This window comes from Merops nubicus, unplaced genomic scaffold, assembly GCF_000691845.1.
Source record: "Merops nubicus isolate BGI_N331 unplaced genomic scaffold, ASM69184v1 scaffold1567, whole genome shotgun sequence".
Lineage (NCBI taxonomy): Eukaryota > Metazoa > Chordata > Aves > Coraciiformes > Meropidae > Merops > Merops nubicus.
The window spans coordinates 25,578-45,609 of record NW_008618130.1 but is presented as its reverse complement, the minus strand read 5'-3'; the positions used below and the strand labels follow the sequence as shown (position 1 = coordinate 45,609).

Sequence of the window (20,032 nt, the reverse complement as noted above, 5' to 3'; positions counted from 1 at the left end):
GTTATTACGCAATCAAGTCTCATGGTCTAGAAGCACCTCCCTCCACCCAATCATCTAAGGAAACAATTTTCATCCATGTCTTTTGAAGCATCAGACCCAGAAGACTGTCTGGTGAAACATTCAGTGACTGTAGAGCAATGCCTCTCTTCCATACCTGGCTCCTAGGACTTATTCACTGGTTTCAGACAAACTGATTGCCAGATTCACAGTTCCCCCCACCTCACACAACAGGCACACTTCCTCCCATTTAGTTCTAGCATGAAGTACAGATTACTAGCTGCTGGAATCTTTTGACTGTCTATGCATTTATCTGACTCCAAAAACCTTAAAATGTATGCTATTTTTACCCGTTTTAGGTGTTTGTGTTGCACTGCACCCTTGAAATAAATATTTCAGACTTTCACAGGGTTGCCTAACATGAAAGGCATCTTAATTTAGATTCTGATAGCTCTTTAAATGGACTTGTCTTACAAAGAACAGATGACCTCAGCCACTTCTGACCTTGAATTCCATGAAAACCATCATACACTTATCATTATTAGTAGTGGAAAGGCAACCTAATCATGCAATGAGAACATACACCTCAACTAGTAACAGTGAACAGCACTGAGTGGTGAAGACCTGTGCTCATAGCTCCAAGATGATTGTCTCAGATCCTTCATAAGTTTAGTTACAGAAATCAATGCAGAGGGAACAACACTGAACCCTGGTCAGTGCTGGAGTCCAGGCTGCTCGCTCTCCCGTTAAACTTGGCAGAATTTCCTCAGAGACTTTAGAAACTACTGCACACTGCACATCTCAAAATTTTTAGGTTCAGAGTGACTCTCCTGGTTTCATTTAATTTCTAATCGCCCTTTTTTTTGGTTAGTACACATATGGCAGGGCTCTTCAGATGATTTACTTTATGCTTGTCTCCAAGACTGCCATTCCACCATTCCTGAAGGCCAGATGAAGCCCATTTGTCTACTCTCAGCATTCTCAATGATTCCTCACATTCTGCAAATATTTTTGTGATTTTCTCCAGGAGTCAAAGTCTGAATTGCATAACACATCATTACCTTTTAGAGGAAAAAGATATGTATAAAGACCCACTTAATATCAAGAAGCAGATGGAAATACCTGTTGCATCCATCTTCCAGAAGAATTAGTTTAGTGCAGAACAGACCAAATTTGAAACCTGCACGTGGAGGAGCTCTACACAGAAAGGCTGACAGTATTCAGTCCAATGGGTGAAGGCAGCATGTAACAACATTGTATGAGATCAGGGGACTCCTGAAGAGCTTTAGCCAGATTAAGAATTAGTAATGCAAAAATAAACCAAGTTCCACCTTGGTTCCCCAGGGAGGAAACAGAGCACTAAAGGAGGATCTCTGTCACCCTGTCTCTCTTACTCATGATCTCTGACAATGTAAACTACCACTCCAATGCCACGTGGATTAAGCACGCAGGAAGATGACACCCATGAAATACAGCTAAAGAAACAACTTCTTACAATTTACAGATTTAATCTTTGCCCCACTAAACCAAACAGGAATTTCTCTTGACTTCACAGGGTGCAGGATATTGCCCTATGCACAAACACACGCTTCAAGATGGCCTACATAAGAATGTATTAAAAGAAGAAAAAAAAAGTTTAGAAAGGTTGCTTGGTCATATGTGCATAAAGCAAAATAATTACCATATTGAAGTAAGACCGGATTTTGACCCCTCTTGCCAAATCCCAAACTATGACATTTCCATCATGTCCAGCAGAGAAGAGAACTCTTGGATCAAATGGATGAGGTTCAAGTACAAACACTTCATCTTCATGTCCCTGAAATTAAAGGTACAGCAAGATGAGCAAGAGAATTGTCTCAAATACTCAGAAATTCAGTATGGTAACACCAGCAACTGCAACGTTAGCCTATGAAAGTGTCTAGCAAGGACAACTACTTGGACTGCTCATTTCAATTTTTTTTTTTTCTGTATCAGCCTGTTACACTCTTCTCTTTCCAGCTGCAACTTTAGCTTCCTAAGAAGTATGTCAAGAATGTCACCTTCTCAACAAGTATGTCCCAATACTTTCACTGTGATTTTAAAAGATGAGAGTCCACAATGTTCAGTAGCTTTGGTCTTAACGCTCCACAGATTTCCATTTGTTTAGGCAGAGCAGTCATTAGAAAATTTAATTTACACTCATAAAGAATTAAATATATAACATCTCTAAAATTAATACCAAATTTTAACAGTTTGCATTAAATATTTCCATCTCTAGCTGAGCATCTAGTTACATAGAGTTACCTATTTTCTCAGTTAAAACAAAAAGTATCAGATATTAGTAAAAATGTTGATTTTTTTCTAGCTAGAAGACTTTCTTTTGTAGTCATGGAACGATTAGGTTTCAGAAGTGTCTCTGTTTAAACAGGGGACATTTATCCATGAATGATATTTCAAAACATTTGTCACATTCAATAAAGGTAAAAAGAAACAACTGCTTCCCTTTCCTTCAGTTTAGCACTTTAGGAAAAATAAAGTCCAAAATTAATTCCAGACATCTTGAACAGCAATGGTTATTTGTGACTTTAAAGCTTTATTTCCTAATAAGCAGCTGACAGACATCTCTATTACACTTCAATTATCTGGAAACATTTGTTAAGGCAGTTTTCAGACAGGAAAAAAAAATAAGGAAGAATTGCAACGATGCATATGCAAATTTTGCATTCAGGATTAAAACAAGGTGGAACACCTTACCATAAGAATATGAATGAGTTGGCCAGTGAAAGAATTCCAGACTTTCAGGGTCATGTTGTTTACTGCAGTTATAACAGAATTGTCATGGCGGTCCCATGCCACCATGGTCACTTTCAGCTTTGTGATTTTATCTTCAACTCCTTGTAAACTTTGCCTAAAACAAAAGAGCAAAATGTTTCAAAGCAGTTCTAGTTTGCCAAAACGTTTTTATGTCCCTAAAAAGTGAGAATATTTCCATATATTTTCCTTTATTTATTAAAAATGGAAGCATTATTTCTAGAAACTGGAGAAATGATTTTTTTTTTCCCATTACATATCACTATCACATACAACCACAAAAGAATTATAGATGTTTGAATAATGACTATAGGGTCCTCTTAATGTCTGAAAATATATGTGGATCTTTTTTTTTTTCCCAGAAAATGCCTTCTGATGCATGACCTGACCCAATTAATTTTGATAGCTATAGTATTTGGTGTGACATTTGTTGTCACAAGAGCAAAAATCCAGACCAGTCATCCAGTGAACAGTAATTTGTCCTGGAGAATATCTGTAACTAGTAGTTATAAATAAGAAGAGATGTATTCTTATAGCTTTAAATTAGTTAAATTCTCAGACTATTTAGTACTTAACATACCATCACTTTACATTGTTTTATCACCAGTAACAATAGCACTTAATCTTGCATGTGTTTTATTTTTAGCCCTATGAAAACCAAAAAGTAGCAATCTGTAATATAATTATGAGAATAAACTACCTTTACAAAAATGTAGTTTTGGAGTAAAGATGAATCACCACTGAATTCTGTAGCATATTAATTTCATCAATTAAATCACCAACCAAAAACCATCAACCAAATGCAACACTAACATATCAACCACCAAGTAGGCAGACAAAATAATCTTCAGTCAGTACTACAATACATTACACGGTAGCAAATATCGGATATCTCAACTACAGAAAATGTAGTTGTAGCCAGATTCCCTTCTAGATTCAATGCAGAACCCAGGAGGCTTTGTAAGCTGAATTCATTCTTTCCTTTCAGTGCAGCAATTTCATTTTCTTTGATAAGGTTGTGCTTGTGCAGAAAAGATTGAATTTGGAACTGCACTTACCCCTGTAGTCAAAAGGACAAACCAGAATTCAGCTAAAGGTCCTTCAGTGAAATGAGTTCAGTTTCTCAAGGAAGTTCAGTATTTGTGCTCACAATGATGAAGAATCCATTCCTATTTTTCCCAGCATCAGTTAAGCCCAAGAATTTTTACAGCTGCATTTTCAAGACAGAGTAACTCAGTCTGTTCTCAAAGTACCAGCGTTCTGTGCACTCTTGCCCAACTGTTTTATATTCATGTTTTCTTCCATCTGCCCATAACTGACAAGACACACTCAGACCTAAACATAACTAAATTATAGCTTATTTAGCCTTATCTTCCTTTCTTTTCTTAGCCATTTAGACATCTTTCCACAGGATTACTCTTGAAACCATTTTCTTTTTTTTTTTCCCCCTCTACTATCATTCAAAACACTCATTATGATCACTAAGGGGAAAAAAGGTTAACTCCTTAAACCTTTTATACATCATTCTAATGTACATCAGTTGGAAAACATCTCCTCCATGCCAAAATAAAAAGGTTAAGTAGAAATTCCTACTAAGACATTCTCCACCTTCAGGCCTCTTGTTGCTTGTTTTAATGTACAGAAGTTTCCCACACCCACAAAGCCTTGTAAATTGTCAGATTGTTTTAAGAAATGAGAACTTGTTACAGAGCAAGAGATTGATTTGCTTTGGCATGTGGTATGAAAGAACTCAAATACAGCTTTTCTGGGCATGCAGATTCCACAATATCTTTAATTATTACTAACATGCAAGCAGTCTCAAGAACACATCTGACCTGGTTTTCTTGCTCCAGAAATAAAATACCTATGTAAAAAGCTGTATAAATTTTACCTTTAATGGGTTTTGAGTATCTTTTATTCTTTTCATCTAATCATAACACTAGTGGAGCTATTATCAGGAAAAGCTAGTTTCTACAGCTGAATATGTAGTCAAACATTTGTTTCCATTGGATGTCAAGAGCTAGACAAGCATATTGTGCATTTAAGCAATAATAATTTAAGACAGTCTTCCCTCTCCTCCTTTATTCCTCCCCAATACGTCAGCAAATTATATCAGTGGCCCTCAAGTATCTATCTGACAGGAGAACATTTTACATGACTTACCCTGCTGGGCGAGTAGCCATATCCAACAAAATGCTTTTCCATTCCCTCCGCTTATATTGCCAGATTCGTGCTGTTCCATCCCGGCTTCCACTTACAAATCTAACAAAAGGGGAAAAAAGTTACTTGGAGATCAAAGGCAAAGATGTACAGGGGGGAAAAAAAAAAAAAAAACAAAAAAAACACTTCAAAATTGAAGTTCCAAAATTCAGAACTCAAAAAAGAAGCTGTAAGTAAGAAGGTCCAAACAGTGTAAGAATGTCGTACAACTGGAGTGAGGTAAGAAAACTTCCCATGCCAGGAAAAAAAAGGCGGCCTAAAAAAACTGGAACCTGCTTCCCTATCCTGAGTCCTTTCGAAACTAACTTTACCCTGACCTTTGTTACACCTTGCTGAGTTATGACACTGCTCTAGCACAGGGACATCACAATCCAATGAGCATTCTAAGAAACAGAGCCTAACATGACAGGTAAAGCTAAGGAGTTAAACAGCTGCAGGGCCAGGAGAGCCCGGCAAGCAGAAGTACAGAGATGATTTAGAATAAAACCTACTCCAAATAAGCTAGTACTGTATGTCAACTATTATGACACCTATCCAAAGAAGCATTTCCCAGTTTAGATTTCTCCCCCTTTTCCTTCCCCCTTTCTGGGGTGTAAGGGTAGGAGGAGAAAGAGATGGGTACAGCCCAGTGCAGTTTGGGTTATAACTATTTGTATCATAATAAAAGCATACACTAGAACATTAGTTAAATGAAGTGTCAAAAACTTCATAATAAACTGAACTGTTTTCTTTAGAATCTTTCATATCCAACACCCAAACTTAAAATGAAACATTAAAAAAACAACAGGCTAGCTAAATAAAATATTGTTCGATCTTGTCAGATAGTTTTCCTGTATCTAACAGTCACTTAACTGAAAAAAGGTTTAAGTATTTAAATATATCTAAAAGTGCATGTATATTTTATATGTGAACACAGGTACATGGGCATTTCTGAAGGAGAAACTTTCAGTGTTTTTACACTCCTTAAATTTCTCAAATTGAAAATACATAAATCATTCCTTACAATGAAAACAACTGTAAAACTGAAGGAGTGTTATTAAAATAAAACAGAGATAATACAATAGTTACAGATTATTTTTCAGGATGAACCCCAAATTATAAAGTAATTTGCTATTTTTTACAACTACTTCCAGAAACTGGTATTTACAAATGTACACAAGGTAAAAAAACTAGCTCTCAATAAATCAATTGTGCGCTTACCTGCTACTACTATTGGAAAACTGAATGCTGTCAACTTTATCCTATGTAAGAGTAGAAAAAGAAAAAAAAAAAATACATCAATGGATTCCAAATTATCCATGTTTATCCAAATTACTATTTTAATCAAATCCATATGTAATTTAAAAAAGAAAAAAAGTATTTACAGTATGAAACTCCAACTCTGATATCTTCTCTGGCTGACCTGATCCAAAGAAATAAACCCTAATGATGTGATCTGTACTCCCAGTGGCCAAAAACATTCCACCTGAGGAAAAACAAACAGATAAGCCTTAAGAAAAAAGGGCAATCTAATGTTATTACAGTATTTTCAAACAGCTGTAACATCAAATAATTAAATTTATTCTTTTAAATTTTAGCTATATCTCATTTCAGCTATGCCTGTAATTGACCTAAGTAAAAACAAGATTTCAAAATTCAGAAGTTTAACTGGAGTTGAATTACCTCAGAGTTGCTGTCAGATAAATATGCATCTGCAGACATATCTGAAAGATGAGCTAACTACAGTAATTCATCTGGAACTAAGCCCTTAGAAGCCTCAACCTTAAAAGAAAGTGAACGGAGATAGAGCTCCAGTATGCTTTCTGAAAATAAGTTTCTGTCCTTTTGATATTTTATCCAATTATTTATGTTGCATTCTTCAATTGCCAACTCTGCAATCAATGAAATTCAGACCATGAGAACCTGGTAAGCAACACTGTCTTGTCCCAACCCCTATAAATGCTATCTCAGATAAAGATGACACGCAGAATTACTTTAAGGTACACACTGTGTTTTAAATGACTTGCAGTCACAAAAAACTTACTTTCAACATTTCCAGATCACCAGAGTTAATGCATAGATTCTGGATTTCCGTATTAAATATTCGGGGTTTTTTTAATAGCTACTTTAACTCAATTCCATCTTATTAACAAGAAATATGCTATAGTAAGTGTATTATACTTCATTTTACTCTCCAAATTATTTCTTCTATTGATAACAAGAAAAAAAAAAAAAAAAACCAAGAACAAAAACAAAACAACACACACAGAAAGTCTTTTACCAGCACTAAAAGAAGAACAGATCATTTGGACTCCAGGTCGAGGGCGTTCTGTAAACTTTGTTGGCCTTGGACTACAAATAAAGAAACAGTTAAATAATTTCTTAATAAGGCTTCAAAAAAATAAGTCAGTTTCTTAGAAATAAAGCACAGGACAAAATTAAATATGAAGGAACAGATGGCTGCCCATCTATAAACAATTTTGTGTGACTATGCTTCATGATCTGATCTTTAGGAAACTAAGACATCCAGATGGACTAAACGATCCATATATCAAGGGGAGCTGTATTGCAACTTAAATCCCGTTCCCCTCTCCCCCTCTGATGTGTCTATATAAAGCACTCTCCTTAAGTCTTTAAAGCAGAACCGAAGACACTGAAGGCAGATGCCCATGATGTTCAGTTTTAAACAACTGGGTGTACTGGAACTATGGTCTTCTGCAGCACACAGTTGCTTTTGCAAGAGAGAAGCAGAGCTTGGTGCTCTTTATAGAAAAGAATATGGAAGAAATGGAAATAAATCCAGAGTTTTTCACAGTATTAGAATATAACAGTTTCTTCAGAGGGCATATATTCTTTGTGGGCTAGTTTCAAATATAGCCCAAGTAATGTCAGGACACTGCAAGCACTTTTGAAATGCCAAATTCAAACCAAAACAGATCTGGTTCTTTAACTGCTGCTTCAAGTCTGCTCCTGCACTGCAGCAGCCTCATCAGTAGGTGGTCTTGCGTAGTCTGCCATCCACAGTTTCCACTCAGAGAATAAGCTGACTAGAGAACAGCAGCATTACACCCACAAGTGCCATCACTAAAGATTTGTTTTAACCTAAAGGAATGCATATTCATAACTTATCCAGACTTTTCTCTTTTAAAAGCAAAATGGTCCATATAATTCATTTCAGGTGAAGACACATGCATAAGAGACCTTTTTCCACTCAGCAGCTATTGGTATCCCCAAGAAAGTAGTTAAGCATTAAACCTTAGTAGTGCCTATGCATGAAACAAAGTAATAAACACCAGGACTACCAGGTAAGCTCCAAACTGGCCACTTAGTATTGGCTATTTCTGTGAACTTCCATCTAGGGTTTTAAGGCAACTCCCTGCAGACTCACGACAAGGAAACTTCACAACATGATACACTAAACAAGACAAAAAGCTATTCTACAGAACAGTTGAAATCCTTCTTAACCGAGATACTAACATAAAAAGAACTATCGATTCAATATGCAGCTTACATAAATTGGAGCAAGTGTAAATAGATAAATAGGCTGCTGTTTTCTTCCACTGTGGTTTGTGGACTCTGCCTTTGGAGTTAGGACAGCTGCAAAATAGAGCAATTATGCACTTACACTCTAGTTTGGATAACCAAGCTAAATTCTCCAACTTATGCCTCTCTAATATGTGCTATTTTAGGCATTAGGAGACAAAGGATTATGACATTGTTTTACAATAAAGCAACTGTAATCTTTGCAAAATGAGCTGGGCAATCAGTATTTTTGGGAAGCAAGGGAAGGGGACAAAAGCATAATTTCTCCCAACATACAGAAACCAAGCTAATTGTTTCACCCTACAAGTACTTTCATTTGTTCATTGGGTGGAAGGAACTAACGTACCTTCACAAAAATTTTATAGGGAGGCCCAGAAAAGACCTAGTAAAACCACTCTCCTCCTCGAGAAGACCTGCTTTAAGTTCAGCACAAATCCAGAAATGAGAGGGGATGCAGTCAAAAACAGTAACCTGCACTCCGAGCAGCACAGAAGCAGTTTGTTCTCTGTGCATCCACTAAGGGACACACTCACACACACGGCTCAAGTTCATCTTCTCCAAAATGCGGCATTTTAATCCAAGCCCTGCAGACTAACCTTGCTCTGGACAGGGAGTGGCTCAGGCAAGACTTCTTCCCAGGAAACAGATGTGTGATATAACCTCTCCAAATTAAATCTTTCTTCACAACCTAATGAACAAGGTTGAGCATATCTGAATGTTGGTATGACTGGCCCCTTTAGCTTCAAGGGCCTTCTGCTCAATAAAGCAGATGGGAAGTATCACACTGCACCAATGACAATTGAGAAATCAACACCTTGTCCAAAACAGGAACATCAAAATCATCAGCATGTGTCTTCCCTAAGTTTTTTTCCTGTTTTTAAAATTATGGGGCCAGGGTGGGGGAATAGAAAAGAAGGACAACAGTATAGTAAGCTCTTCTACCCAAATCTGTGAGACTGTTCTGCTGCCTGGTTCACATGGTCTGCCAGTAACAGACTAACACTGGAAAATTGTGATCCAGACAGGTGGCAAAAGAAAAAGAGAACTCAGCATCTTTCTCAGAAAAGATACATATGCAAGTATTTTGCAGTGCCACTAATTTAACTTCTCTTTAGCAATTTCTGATGACCCAAAACTGATTTTCTCTCTTCTCCCCACTGTCAACTGATACAAGTTGGATTTAACTTCAGTGTTTTCTATCACCATCCAGAATAACAACAGAAGACTAAATATGGTCAAAGTCTTCATTGCCTAAATTCTTAATTGTTTTCCCACATTGTCTGGGCCACGTTCCTTGGCTTCCTTACCTGCAGCAACAACCAACCTTACTGTTTCCCTATATGGGAACCAAATTAACCTCCTGGGAATGCTACTGCCTTTAAGGCACATATGGCAACTGCCTGGTCAGAAATCCCTTCACTGATAGGAGAGGGGCACACAGGATGCTCTGTAATACTGAAGAACATGCATCCTCACTGGTCACAGAAGCAGGAGAACAAGGATAATCATCATCCTTTGAACATAAGAATTTTGAGGCCAGCTGTGCCAGTGTCTGTGTTTCATTCTGTGGCACCAGATCTACTCAAATGTGTCCCTTTGCAATTTATCAAAACAGAGCTCTGCCACCAAGTACCTCATGCCTGGGCCATGTGTGTGACCTAGATACTTAACACGCCTCAACTAATGAGGTTATCAAAAAACTGGGGGAAGCCTCTCATTTCAGAGATACATTAATACTGCAGCAGAGCTGCCAGCAAGGCTGAATACAAAGGTCTTTGTAATGAAAGAATGAAACAAAATAAACATTTGCAAAGATAAAACACCCAAACAGAACACAGAACTGTAATAGGGCACTAGACATTAGAAGGCTTAAAGGATTTCAAAGTCCATTTTGATGGCAAATACTACAGTTTTCAAGGTAGTGAGCCTTCCAGTATTTCATGATCTGTTGAGATATAAATTTGCTGTGGAATATTTTGTTTTATTTTATAAGTGGGGAATAAAGAAAAATTTTCCTCACTCCCTGAAGAAGCTGACAGGGAAAGATTCCCTTCAGAGGGAGTTCTTCCCAGGAGGGCTAAGTCAAATTCTCAGTTAAAGACAGGGAGACAATCCAGCACTCTTAACCATCCAAGCTGCGTTCCACTGAAACATTTGCAGTGAAGAATAAAATGGATTATTTTTAGTTTGAGAGCACACTGAACACAGTATATCCAAACACTGCCTTTCCCTGTTTCATGAAGAAGTTTCAGCAAAGTACTGCTGGTGCTGCCAATCATCTTGAAACTACAATCAACCACATGATCATCATGAGGCTGCCCAACAGCTCATAATCTTAACTCACTGCCAGATTATTCAAGCAGTGATGAGTATAAAAAGTAAGTGGTGGGGTATGTATATATTTTTTTTCACCCTTCCCTTTTAAACAGCTATAATTTCAAGACTCCCATCACCAGTCCCCATGTGAAGTACTGGACCATTTAATGAAACTTTCATCGCTGATAGCAACTGTATCCTTGAAGGACAGATTGCAGTGAAGCTCAGGAGGAGCATGAAATAAAGCACGTGGCAGCACCCTTCACTTGCACTACTACTTGGATCTTTTGGTCTTGATGAAAATTTCCCATTTCTCCTTCCTGGAGTGGGAGAGCTGCTGGAACCGGGATATACAGAGCAGCAAGCTCAGAGCCTGAGTAACTGTGGTAAAAGATCTTATTTTCTCTGCCAGCTTTCCTCCTTTTTAGAGATACTGAACAGAAGCGGCTCATATTTTTTAGTATAGCAATGAGAAGGACAAATCTCCCGCCCCACCAGTTATTCTCTCTTCCAGATGACTTACAGATCATGTTTTTTTAAAAAAACAAAACAAAAAAAAAAAAAACAATCTCACAATAACAGGAATCTTTCTTTCCTTTGATGCTTTTATACTCCTGGCACTTGTTTTCCCCCAGCACATTATGAATGGATGTGGAGGGAACCTGCCATGTTTCTGCAGTTCTGGAAGCCAATCCAAATCTAAAAGTGTAAGGCAGTGCAACCACTTCACCAAAAACTGTAATTGACAACCTGTGTATCCATTACTGGGATGCACTGTCCATACAATGCAGCCTTCTTGGGGAAAACTACACTGGACTCCTAGTCTCCCAATATAATTTATTACTGTTTACTGCAGTAAGCATGACAACCACAGTTAGAGTTTACAGTTTAGCACGCTAATTAAAACTTCCTGTAAACAACTTCCCCTAAACTAGTACACTGCTCAAGTCAGGAAGAGCTACACTAGACTTTTCTAGTGTGTCCAAGTATTTCAGTATAATGACATACAGTTACGGTCCAGTCCCAAAAGACATACCCATTTCTTATTTAGCCTTTACTGTATTTTTATCAAGTTTTAGTTTGGATCAAAAAACATTGATTTCAAATGTTACAAGCCTATTAATTTCAAACAAAGATCTAAGACCAGTATCCTGCCCCTGAAGTACCCAAAACTGGATGTGTAAGAGTAGAAAAAGCAGTGATGCCTCTTAATATCTTCATATAAAGCGTAACACCCTGTGGCAACAAGTCTCCTAACTTAACTGTGTGTTTTGTAAACAGCCATCTCCTCCCAGTTTGGAATTGGCTGCCTTCACTTAATACCCTCTAGTACAATACGGGCCAACAAGTAATTACTCACTATATGTCCTCCTCAAGACACTCTGGACTGTACGCGTCTCATCTGCATTCATCGATCATTTCCCAGACTAAAGAAACTCAGCTTAAAGAGTTCCCTGTGCCTTCTCAAACACAAAGTATAAAATGCTTCCAGAACAGGAGGTAAGGACAGTCCCAATACCAGCCTCAGAATGTACTTCAGTCACTGGCATGGCCCAAGTTACCAGACCACTTCCTTGCTGTGCTGCACGAGACAGCTGAGCTGATCCATCTTCTCTACGCCACTGTCTGACCACATCTGCTCCAACAACTTACACAGGAAAGCTTTACGCAAAAGTTTTGGCTTCCTCTAATATTTGCCAACTGCAAAAATAAAAATTTTTATTCCACATTTACATATCACCATGGAAAGGAATCAGACGAGTATCCTCTGCCGTGACTGATGCCAGTTTTCTCCCCAGGTTTTACCTCAAGACAAATCCCATCCAGCTCTGTGATTCGTTCTTTTATAATTCTAAACATTCATCTCCCATCTCGTATAGTATAATCCACCTCAGTACCATGGATTCTGCTATTCGCTAATGACAATTTGTTTGAAAATTCAATTCCATAGACTCAAACTTTATGTAGGAAAAGGAGAAAAAAGACAGGATAAAAGTAAAAGACAAACATGTAGGCTCAAAAGGTTTACGTATCAGGCAGATTAAGATTTCACCTTGTCAACAAGAGCTCAGACTTAAAAAGACCTTAAGAAGAATAACGTGGTGGCAACTCCTCTCCTTCACACATTAAAAATAAGCATATAGGCCACCTCCTCCTCTTCTGTGTAAGAAGGAAAGTCTTACTTTAACTACAATATGCACCAGGCAGCAGATGATTAACAGCCTGAGAAGCAGCTTCACCTATAGTATCAAAAAAGAGCCAAAACACCCAGAGAACATCGAAACAGAGGTCCAGAAACTATACACGTATCCTGGCAAATGTGCCTACAAGACTTTAGCACACTGCAAGGAGATCCTAACAGCAACTACCAGAACTACAAGAAAATGGAACCTACCTGCCAGGAGAGTATATCCGTAAGAACACATCCCATCCCCAAAGCTAAATTGCTAATGAATACTACTAAACTAACTATTTCCAGTTTTAAGCTACAGATGTTTTGTGATAAAGGAGAAGGAACAAAAAACGTTTGAAAGCCATTGAACAAGTTAATTTTAAAAAACTCTCTCTATTTGAAAGTCCTGACCACATTTTTAAAATCTTATACTTTGAAGGCAGAAACTTCAGGCTCAAGTGCAGCCACCAATACACAGATGCTCAAGAATTCTGCCTCCTGCCATACTACAGTAAAGAGCAACTATGAAAAGGTAAGGATAACCTAAAATACCCCACTCTAATTTATACTAGGACATTATCACCTCGAAAAAAAACCTGCATTTTCCAGTCTAAATTTATCAACGGAATTTTCATTTCCTTTGGGATTAAAAGATGAGGAGAGAAACAGAGTGCAAACTTTGACTATTATGCTTTTTTACTAAAATAGATACAGCAAAACTGGATGCACAGTTACTTGCTTCACTCCACAAAACATTATATTATCAACTTAGTTCTTCAAAGATAAGCAAGCTATAACAACATCAGAAACAGATCATACCCAACAATCAATCGCACAGTCAACCAGCCAGCAACAAGTTTTTAGTCAATTTTTTCTCCATTAGTACATCATTCTTAATTTAAAAGAAAGAAAAAAAAAAAAAAAAAAAAAGAAATAGCAACAAATAAAAACAGCAACTAACTTTATCTTAAGGGTGCCAGCATCCCACAGCCAAAAGCATATTGTTCCATCTGCCCCGGTTGAAGACAAGTATCTCTTTGAGCCACTGCACAGTGGAGAGAACTGAGGGGAAGGAAGGAAGAAAAAAAGACAAGGTCTCCTGTTAATCTGTTCCAGGTGTGCTAAGAAGTTCCTCAACTCATTGACTTCTCACCCCCCCCGCCCCCCAAAAAAAGTCTGAATCAAGCACCTTAAAGAAAATAAATTGCAATAGAACCCAAGCAACGTCATGCTGTTCAGTCACTCTCTCCCTTCAGAACAACCCTTCTGGGTTACCTGCCAAAGCACTCTGGGTTCTTCCTCCCCACAGCCCAAGCTGTGGAACACCATGCAACTCTGCACAGAAACAAATCAAAGCATTCAGCAGTGACTGCAGCTCTTGCTCAATGTACCTGTGCTCAGAATCACAGCCTGCAAAGGAAGGATACTTCCCACACGTCATGCCATTTTTCTGAACAAGGATTATATTTCAAGTGTTAGGCATTTTGACAATAAACATGTTATTTCACAATGTGTACTTCTCACTTCACGGCCCAGTTGCCAGGCACACATTCCTACTACTCAGAACGTTCTTGAGTTGTTCCTTTTTCAGTCAAATGATGCATTTTATGGCTCAGGTGAGTTGGTAAAGCAAACACCTACCTGCAATGATGTTATAGAGGCACTGTGGCCCTGCAGAACTGCCAAGGGTGCGCAAGTTCGAAGGCACCAAACTCTGATCATTTTATCACAGCTTCCAGCAGCTATCATGGTGTTTTCATAGTTCACTGCCATATCAGATATTTCAGCTGCGTGCCCTCTCAGGGTAGCCAACAACCTTCCATCATCTGTGGCCCAGATTTTTACAAGGCAATCATCTGATCCCTAGAAGCAAGGCAGAAATCATTTCAACCATACCATTAGCTGTTTTGACATTACAGTTAACTAACACAACAAACAGAAAAATAGAACTAGTGACATACATGATAAATATTCCCCCCTTCATGCTTGTGACAGTTTTCCACAATGCATTTAAAACACAACATAAGATTATATTAATTCTCAACTGTATATACAAAGCATAATACAGATTACAAATCCTACAGCAAGTTGGATTTATGCTCTTCAGTAAGACATTTTTTTCCAAAACTCCAGCACAAACTGAAGAGGCTGTTGAAATACATTAAGATGAAAATTTCTGTTAAGCATGAAAATTGATCATGATTTGGTATCATGTTTGTCATTTATCATTATGCCCACTTACGTTCCCTATCTTCCTAGTTGGAGCTTTGTGCCCTACCACAGCAACAGTGAGGTAAAGAGTGTGTCTGAACACCTATTCCATTAATAAGTCAAAGTACTATAAATCTGCTTTGATATTCACATCAACAAACACTTAAATGACCACCCTCAACAAACTTCAGAGGCTTCATCTACCTAGTCACACTTAACTCACATTTTGCCGGTCTTCCCAGATCACTGTCACAGCTACTTGGCTGTATACAACAAACTCACAGCCCTGGCAAAAATTTCAGAACTTGGTCCTTCATTTTTCATTGCATTCCTGTGCCTCCTTGAAAGTCTGAATATCTCTGCACCTCGCTCATCAAAATGACATTTGAACACCGCACAGAGACACTGACAGAGAAGATTTACTGTAAACGTTTCACTCATGCACTTCAGTTCAGAATCAGTACAAAGCTGGGTGCTGGGCTCTCAGTTCTGGAGCGCTGATCTGCTACTGGACACACGCAGGTGCCACAGCAAGTTACAATGTGACAACAGCCTTATAAAATTTCCCCCAAGGTTTTCCAGCTACTCACAATGCCTCTGCACAAGTTTAGCTGGTATTCACAATAACGTCAGAAGGCAGGGCAATATTACCATCCACCTTTTATTAAAAAGGTATCAAAGTATGGAGACCAACAGCCAGATTTTTTTAAAGACTGGGAAATATTCAGTGAGCAGAGGACCTGACAACCAAAAGTCTCAAAAAAATATTTAGAGGCTACCAATATCACTGTCAACATTAAAACTTTTGCAAACAAGTAAATGCCATATATTTTCCTTATTTAGTACACACTTTAGTCTATGCTCATGCACCTACAGAAATCCCACAGAGCCACGGTTCAATTTAGGTACTGTTCTGGGCAGCCCATCCCAGGACACCAACACCCAGCTTGGGAATTTCCCACTGACGAAGCCACCACATGTGAAGTAGGGATGTCCTGCTGGAGAGCTGGACAAACACCCCAGGCAACACTTTCAAATGGAGCCCTGATACATCCTGCACTTATTGGAAAGCGTAAAAGAATTTTGAAAGCTTTTTTTTTTTTGGGGGTGGGTGTTATTTTTCTATTAAATACTAAGTAGCCTGCTTGTATCACATTAACGCTGATCAACAATTTATTTCCCCGTATTTCCTTTTTTAATGTTCTTACTATAAAAAAGAAAAAGACAAAAAAATCAGTTCTCTACTTGACAAGGTAACTAAATTTTACTCACTACATTAGTTCAGATTCCAAACATGTCTGGGAGAAGGAGGGGAACAGAACACCTGCAGTTACCTAACAACTACAGAGCCCTTCTCACTTGTAGCAACACCCTGCGAACCAGGCAACTTCCTCAGGCTTGCTTCTTGCTTGCTAACTGAACAAGAAGTTGCTTCTGGCTCGCAGGCAGTCAGTCAGCCACAGCAGCTTCTCTCTTCCTGTATTATTTGTATCAATTCAGACAAGAGACATACCTCTAAATACAGGGAGATAAAACTACAGCCCCAGTTTTTGAAACAGTAAAATTAGCTGATTGTATTTAGCGATAGATGGAGAGAGGACATTTTACATGTTGCTTCTCTACAGCAAGTCTACAGTATCACCAAAAAGGTTACTATAAAGGACTAATGACATTTTAACCCAGCAGAATGTTTTGCAGGGAGGATCCAAACATGTGAAACCAAGGTAATTTAAAAATTCACTGTTTTAAAACTTCTGGAGTCCCTCGGTAGGTAATTTTGATTTGCCAGCTGCCATGCTGCTACTATTCTTTAGGTGGGCATGACTTTTTGGGTATGACTTTTCTTTCTTCTTAACTCTTCAACAGATGCAGCCAGGAATTCAGAGATGTGGGCAAGATAACTTCTCCCCTGTCTCTGCCCTAGTCATTTTTGGCATAAACTTCTGAGTCTCTAAGGTTGTCAAACAAATTCTACATCACCGCAAACTCATTTTAAACAAGCGCTTACAAGAAGCTCCCTCCAACAGAAAAGTACCATTTGGGATTTCAGATTTCTCTCTGCTTCTCTAAGGATGCCAAGGCTGAGCAGTCAGCAGCACAGACCAGTGCTCTGCACATTTAACCTCAACACTCATCCAAGGACTGGTCCCTTGAGCAGTCTTGGTTATTTACTACAAGACACAGCAAGATTCTTCTTCTAAAACATTTGTCCTTACTAAGAGGGATAGTTGCAGGGATGTTTCTATTTAACAAAGGAGATAAGGAAAGCTTGCTTATAATTACATTTTCTGCCTCTTGTTTAAGAAGACTAATGGTACAGCCTATACTATTTATACTTATGCACAGAACTTCCTTGCTGAGGTTCTGAGGCACACATTTGCCTTATCTAAGAGCCAGACAGCTGCAGCACCAGCTCAGGGAAAACAACTGGAGCCTGTAGAGTTGCAACACAATGGACACACAATCACAGAATTACTGGGGTGGGAAGGGATCTCTCAAGATGGTCTACTCTGATCCCTTTGCTCAAGTAGGGTCAGTTTAGAGGAGGTTATCTAGAGCTCTTCCTGTTCTGTTATCTTGTGCACCTTTACTGAGGGTACTCTGTCTCATCACCAAGGTCCTTAAGGAAAAGGTTAACAAGTACTGGCCTCAGTACCAAACCCTGTGATACATCCCCAGTTACTACCTCCAGGAAAACTTCATGTCACTAAACACCACCCTTCAAACCTGGCAAATCAGGCCATTTCCAGTCTCTCTGTCCACTTACCTAGCCTGACCTTCACCAGGTTGTCAATAAGAACACTGTGGGAGACAGTATTGAAAGCCTCACTACAGTCAGGAGAAACATCCACTACTGCCCCTCAATCAACTTCATGATTTCATCACATAAGGTTGTCCAGTTTGACAGGACCGTTTTCCCCTTCATAGATCTATGCTGATCACCTTCTTCTTGTTAATATGCTTGGAGATGGCTTTCAGGAAGATTTGCTCCATCATCTTCTCAGGTGAAGATGACTGAGAAGATGAATGGTCTGTAGCTCCCTGGAACAGCCTTCTTGAAGACAGAACTGATATTTGCTCCCTTCCAGTCCTCAGGCACCAGCAGGCGTATGGCCAGGTCATTTAAATATTCCCTAGTGCCGTGGTTTGGGGTCAGGGCCACCTCCTGAACCGTAACAGACACTCTCCGTTAACCCCACTTCCTCCCCAAATGGAAAGAGAAAGGGAATAAGATAGAAAGAATTATTGATTAGAAAAGAAAACGGCTTTAATACTACCACTAATAATAACACTAATAATGATAATAAAATGGAATGTGTACAAATATATACAAAACCAGTATTGAACCAAACTGCCTCTCACCAATGGCATTATGTCACATCACCCCCAGCTGGGGAGCAGCCCCCAGGGAAGGGTCCCAGGCTGGGCTCAGCCACAGACAGTGACTGGGCACAGGAGCTGGGTTCTGGAACTCAGTTCAGAACACGGGGCTTGGGATCAAAGGCAGGATGGATGGAGTCCTCCTCGGATGCCAGCCAGTGCAGAAGGAGCAAAAGCCAGGAAGGAGGCAAAGGGAGATGGAAGGGTGACAGAAGGTCTTACCCCTCCTGATCCTTCAGCTTTTACTGGATATGACAGACATGGGTTGGAATATCCCATTGGTGAATTTCAGGGTCACTTATCCTGTCCACTCCTCCCCTGCAGGTGCAGCTTTACTTTCTGCTCCCCTCTGTGTGGTACACAAGCTTATCAGTGACCTTGGTCTGCACACCAATCCCTGCCAGTAACTCTAAACATGAAGTGTTTTATCACTGCTAAAAGCAGGCAATTTGCAAAAGCATTCTGCTAACTTCAGAGAGGTCAGTTAACTAGAAGATCTGTCGCTGAAAATTGTCACTGAACAGAACCAGCTCAGTTCCACCCCAAACCAGGACACCTAGCCTGATCCTCCTCCTCCAATGAAGTCAGTCAACCATCTCATCTTCTCCAGTGTCCTCTGTCACGAAACGTCCTGCCCTATTCATCAGCACACCCATTTGCCATAGTCTTCTCCTTGCTGCTGATATCCTTGAAGAAGCCATTCTTGTTGCTGTTCACATCCACTGCCAGATTCAACTCCAGGCAACCCTCAGCTTTCCTAGCCCCACCAGTGAACTTTCAGAGAGTGGTTCTGTAGTTCTTCCAAGTCATCTGTCCCTGCTTCCACCTCTTGCATGCTTCCTTTTTTGTGTTTGAGTTTTGTCAGGAACCCCTTGCTCATCCATCCAGGCCTCCTGCCACCTTTGCTTGCCTTCCTGCACATCAGGATGAACCAATCTTCAGTCTGGAAGATGTGATCCTTAAAAGACAATCAGCTCTCCTGGACACCTCCTCTCTCCTCTGGATCATATCCCACAGGATTCTTCCAAGCAGGTCCCCAAGCAGGTCAAAATCTGCTCCTCTGACATCCATGGCCACCACATTCAAGACTGCCCTTCATCTTCACATCCACTGTTTGTAACTATCAGACCCAGCAGAGCATCTTTTATTATCAGCTCCCCAGTGACCTGTACCAAGAAGATGCCATCAGTGCACTACTGTAGAAACTTCCTGGACTGCTTGTGCACCGCTGTTCCCCCTCTAGCAGATACCAGGATGGTTTGAATTCACCAGAAGAACCAGGTGAGGCTTTTTCCAGCTGCCTTTTAAAAATCACATCTACTGCTCCCTCATCAGGCAGCCTGTAGCTGGTGCTCACCCCAATGTTACCCACATTGGTCTGCCCTTTAACCCTCACCCATGAGCTCTGAGCTGTCTCCAGGC

The 20,032-nt window shown here is 39.4% G+C and overlaps 1 protein-coding gene across 1 annotated transcript in view; it reads right to left on the bottom strand.

The window, feature by feature from the left end:
• Positions 1-20,032, bottom strand: part of PHIP (pleckstrin homology domain interacting protein) — a gene marked incomplete at its 5' end in the record, with an annotated part of 99,097 nt that overhangs the window by 64,135 nt on the left and 14,930 nt on the right. Inside the window, 8 exon segments of the mRNA XM_008943327.1 lie at positions 1,679-1,813; positions 2,731-2,878; positions 4,951-5,049; positions 6,208-6,248; positions 6,372-6,472; positions 7,268-7,338; positions 13,980-14,080; positions 14,660-14,881. Coding sequence (XP_008941575.1) covers positions 1,679-1,813; positions 2,731-2,878; positions 4,951-5,049; positions 6,208-6,248; positions 6,372-6,472; positions 7,268-7,338; positions 13,980-14,080; positions 14,660-14,881 — 918 coding nt within the window.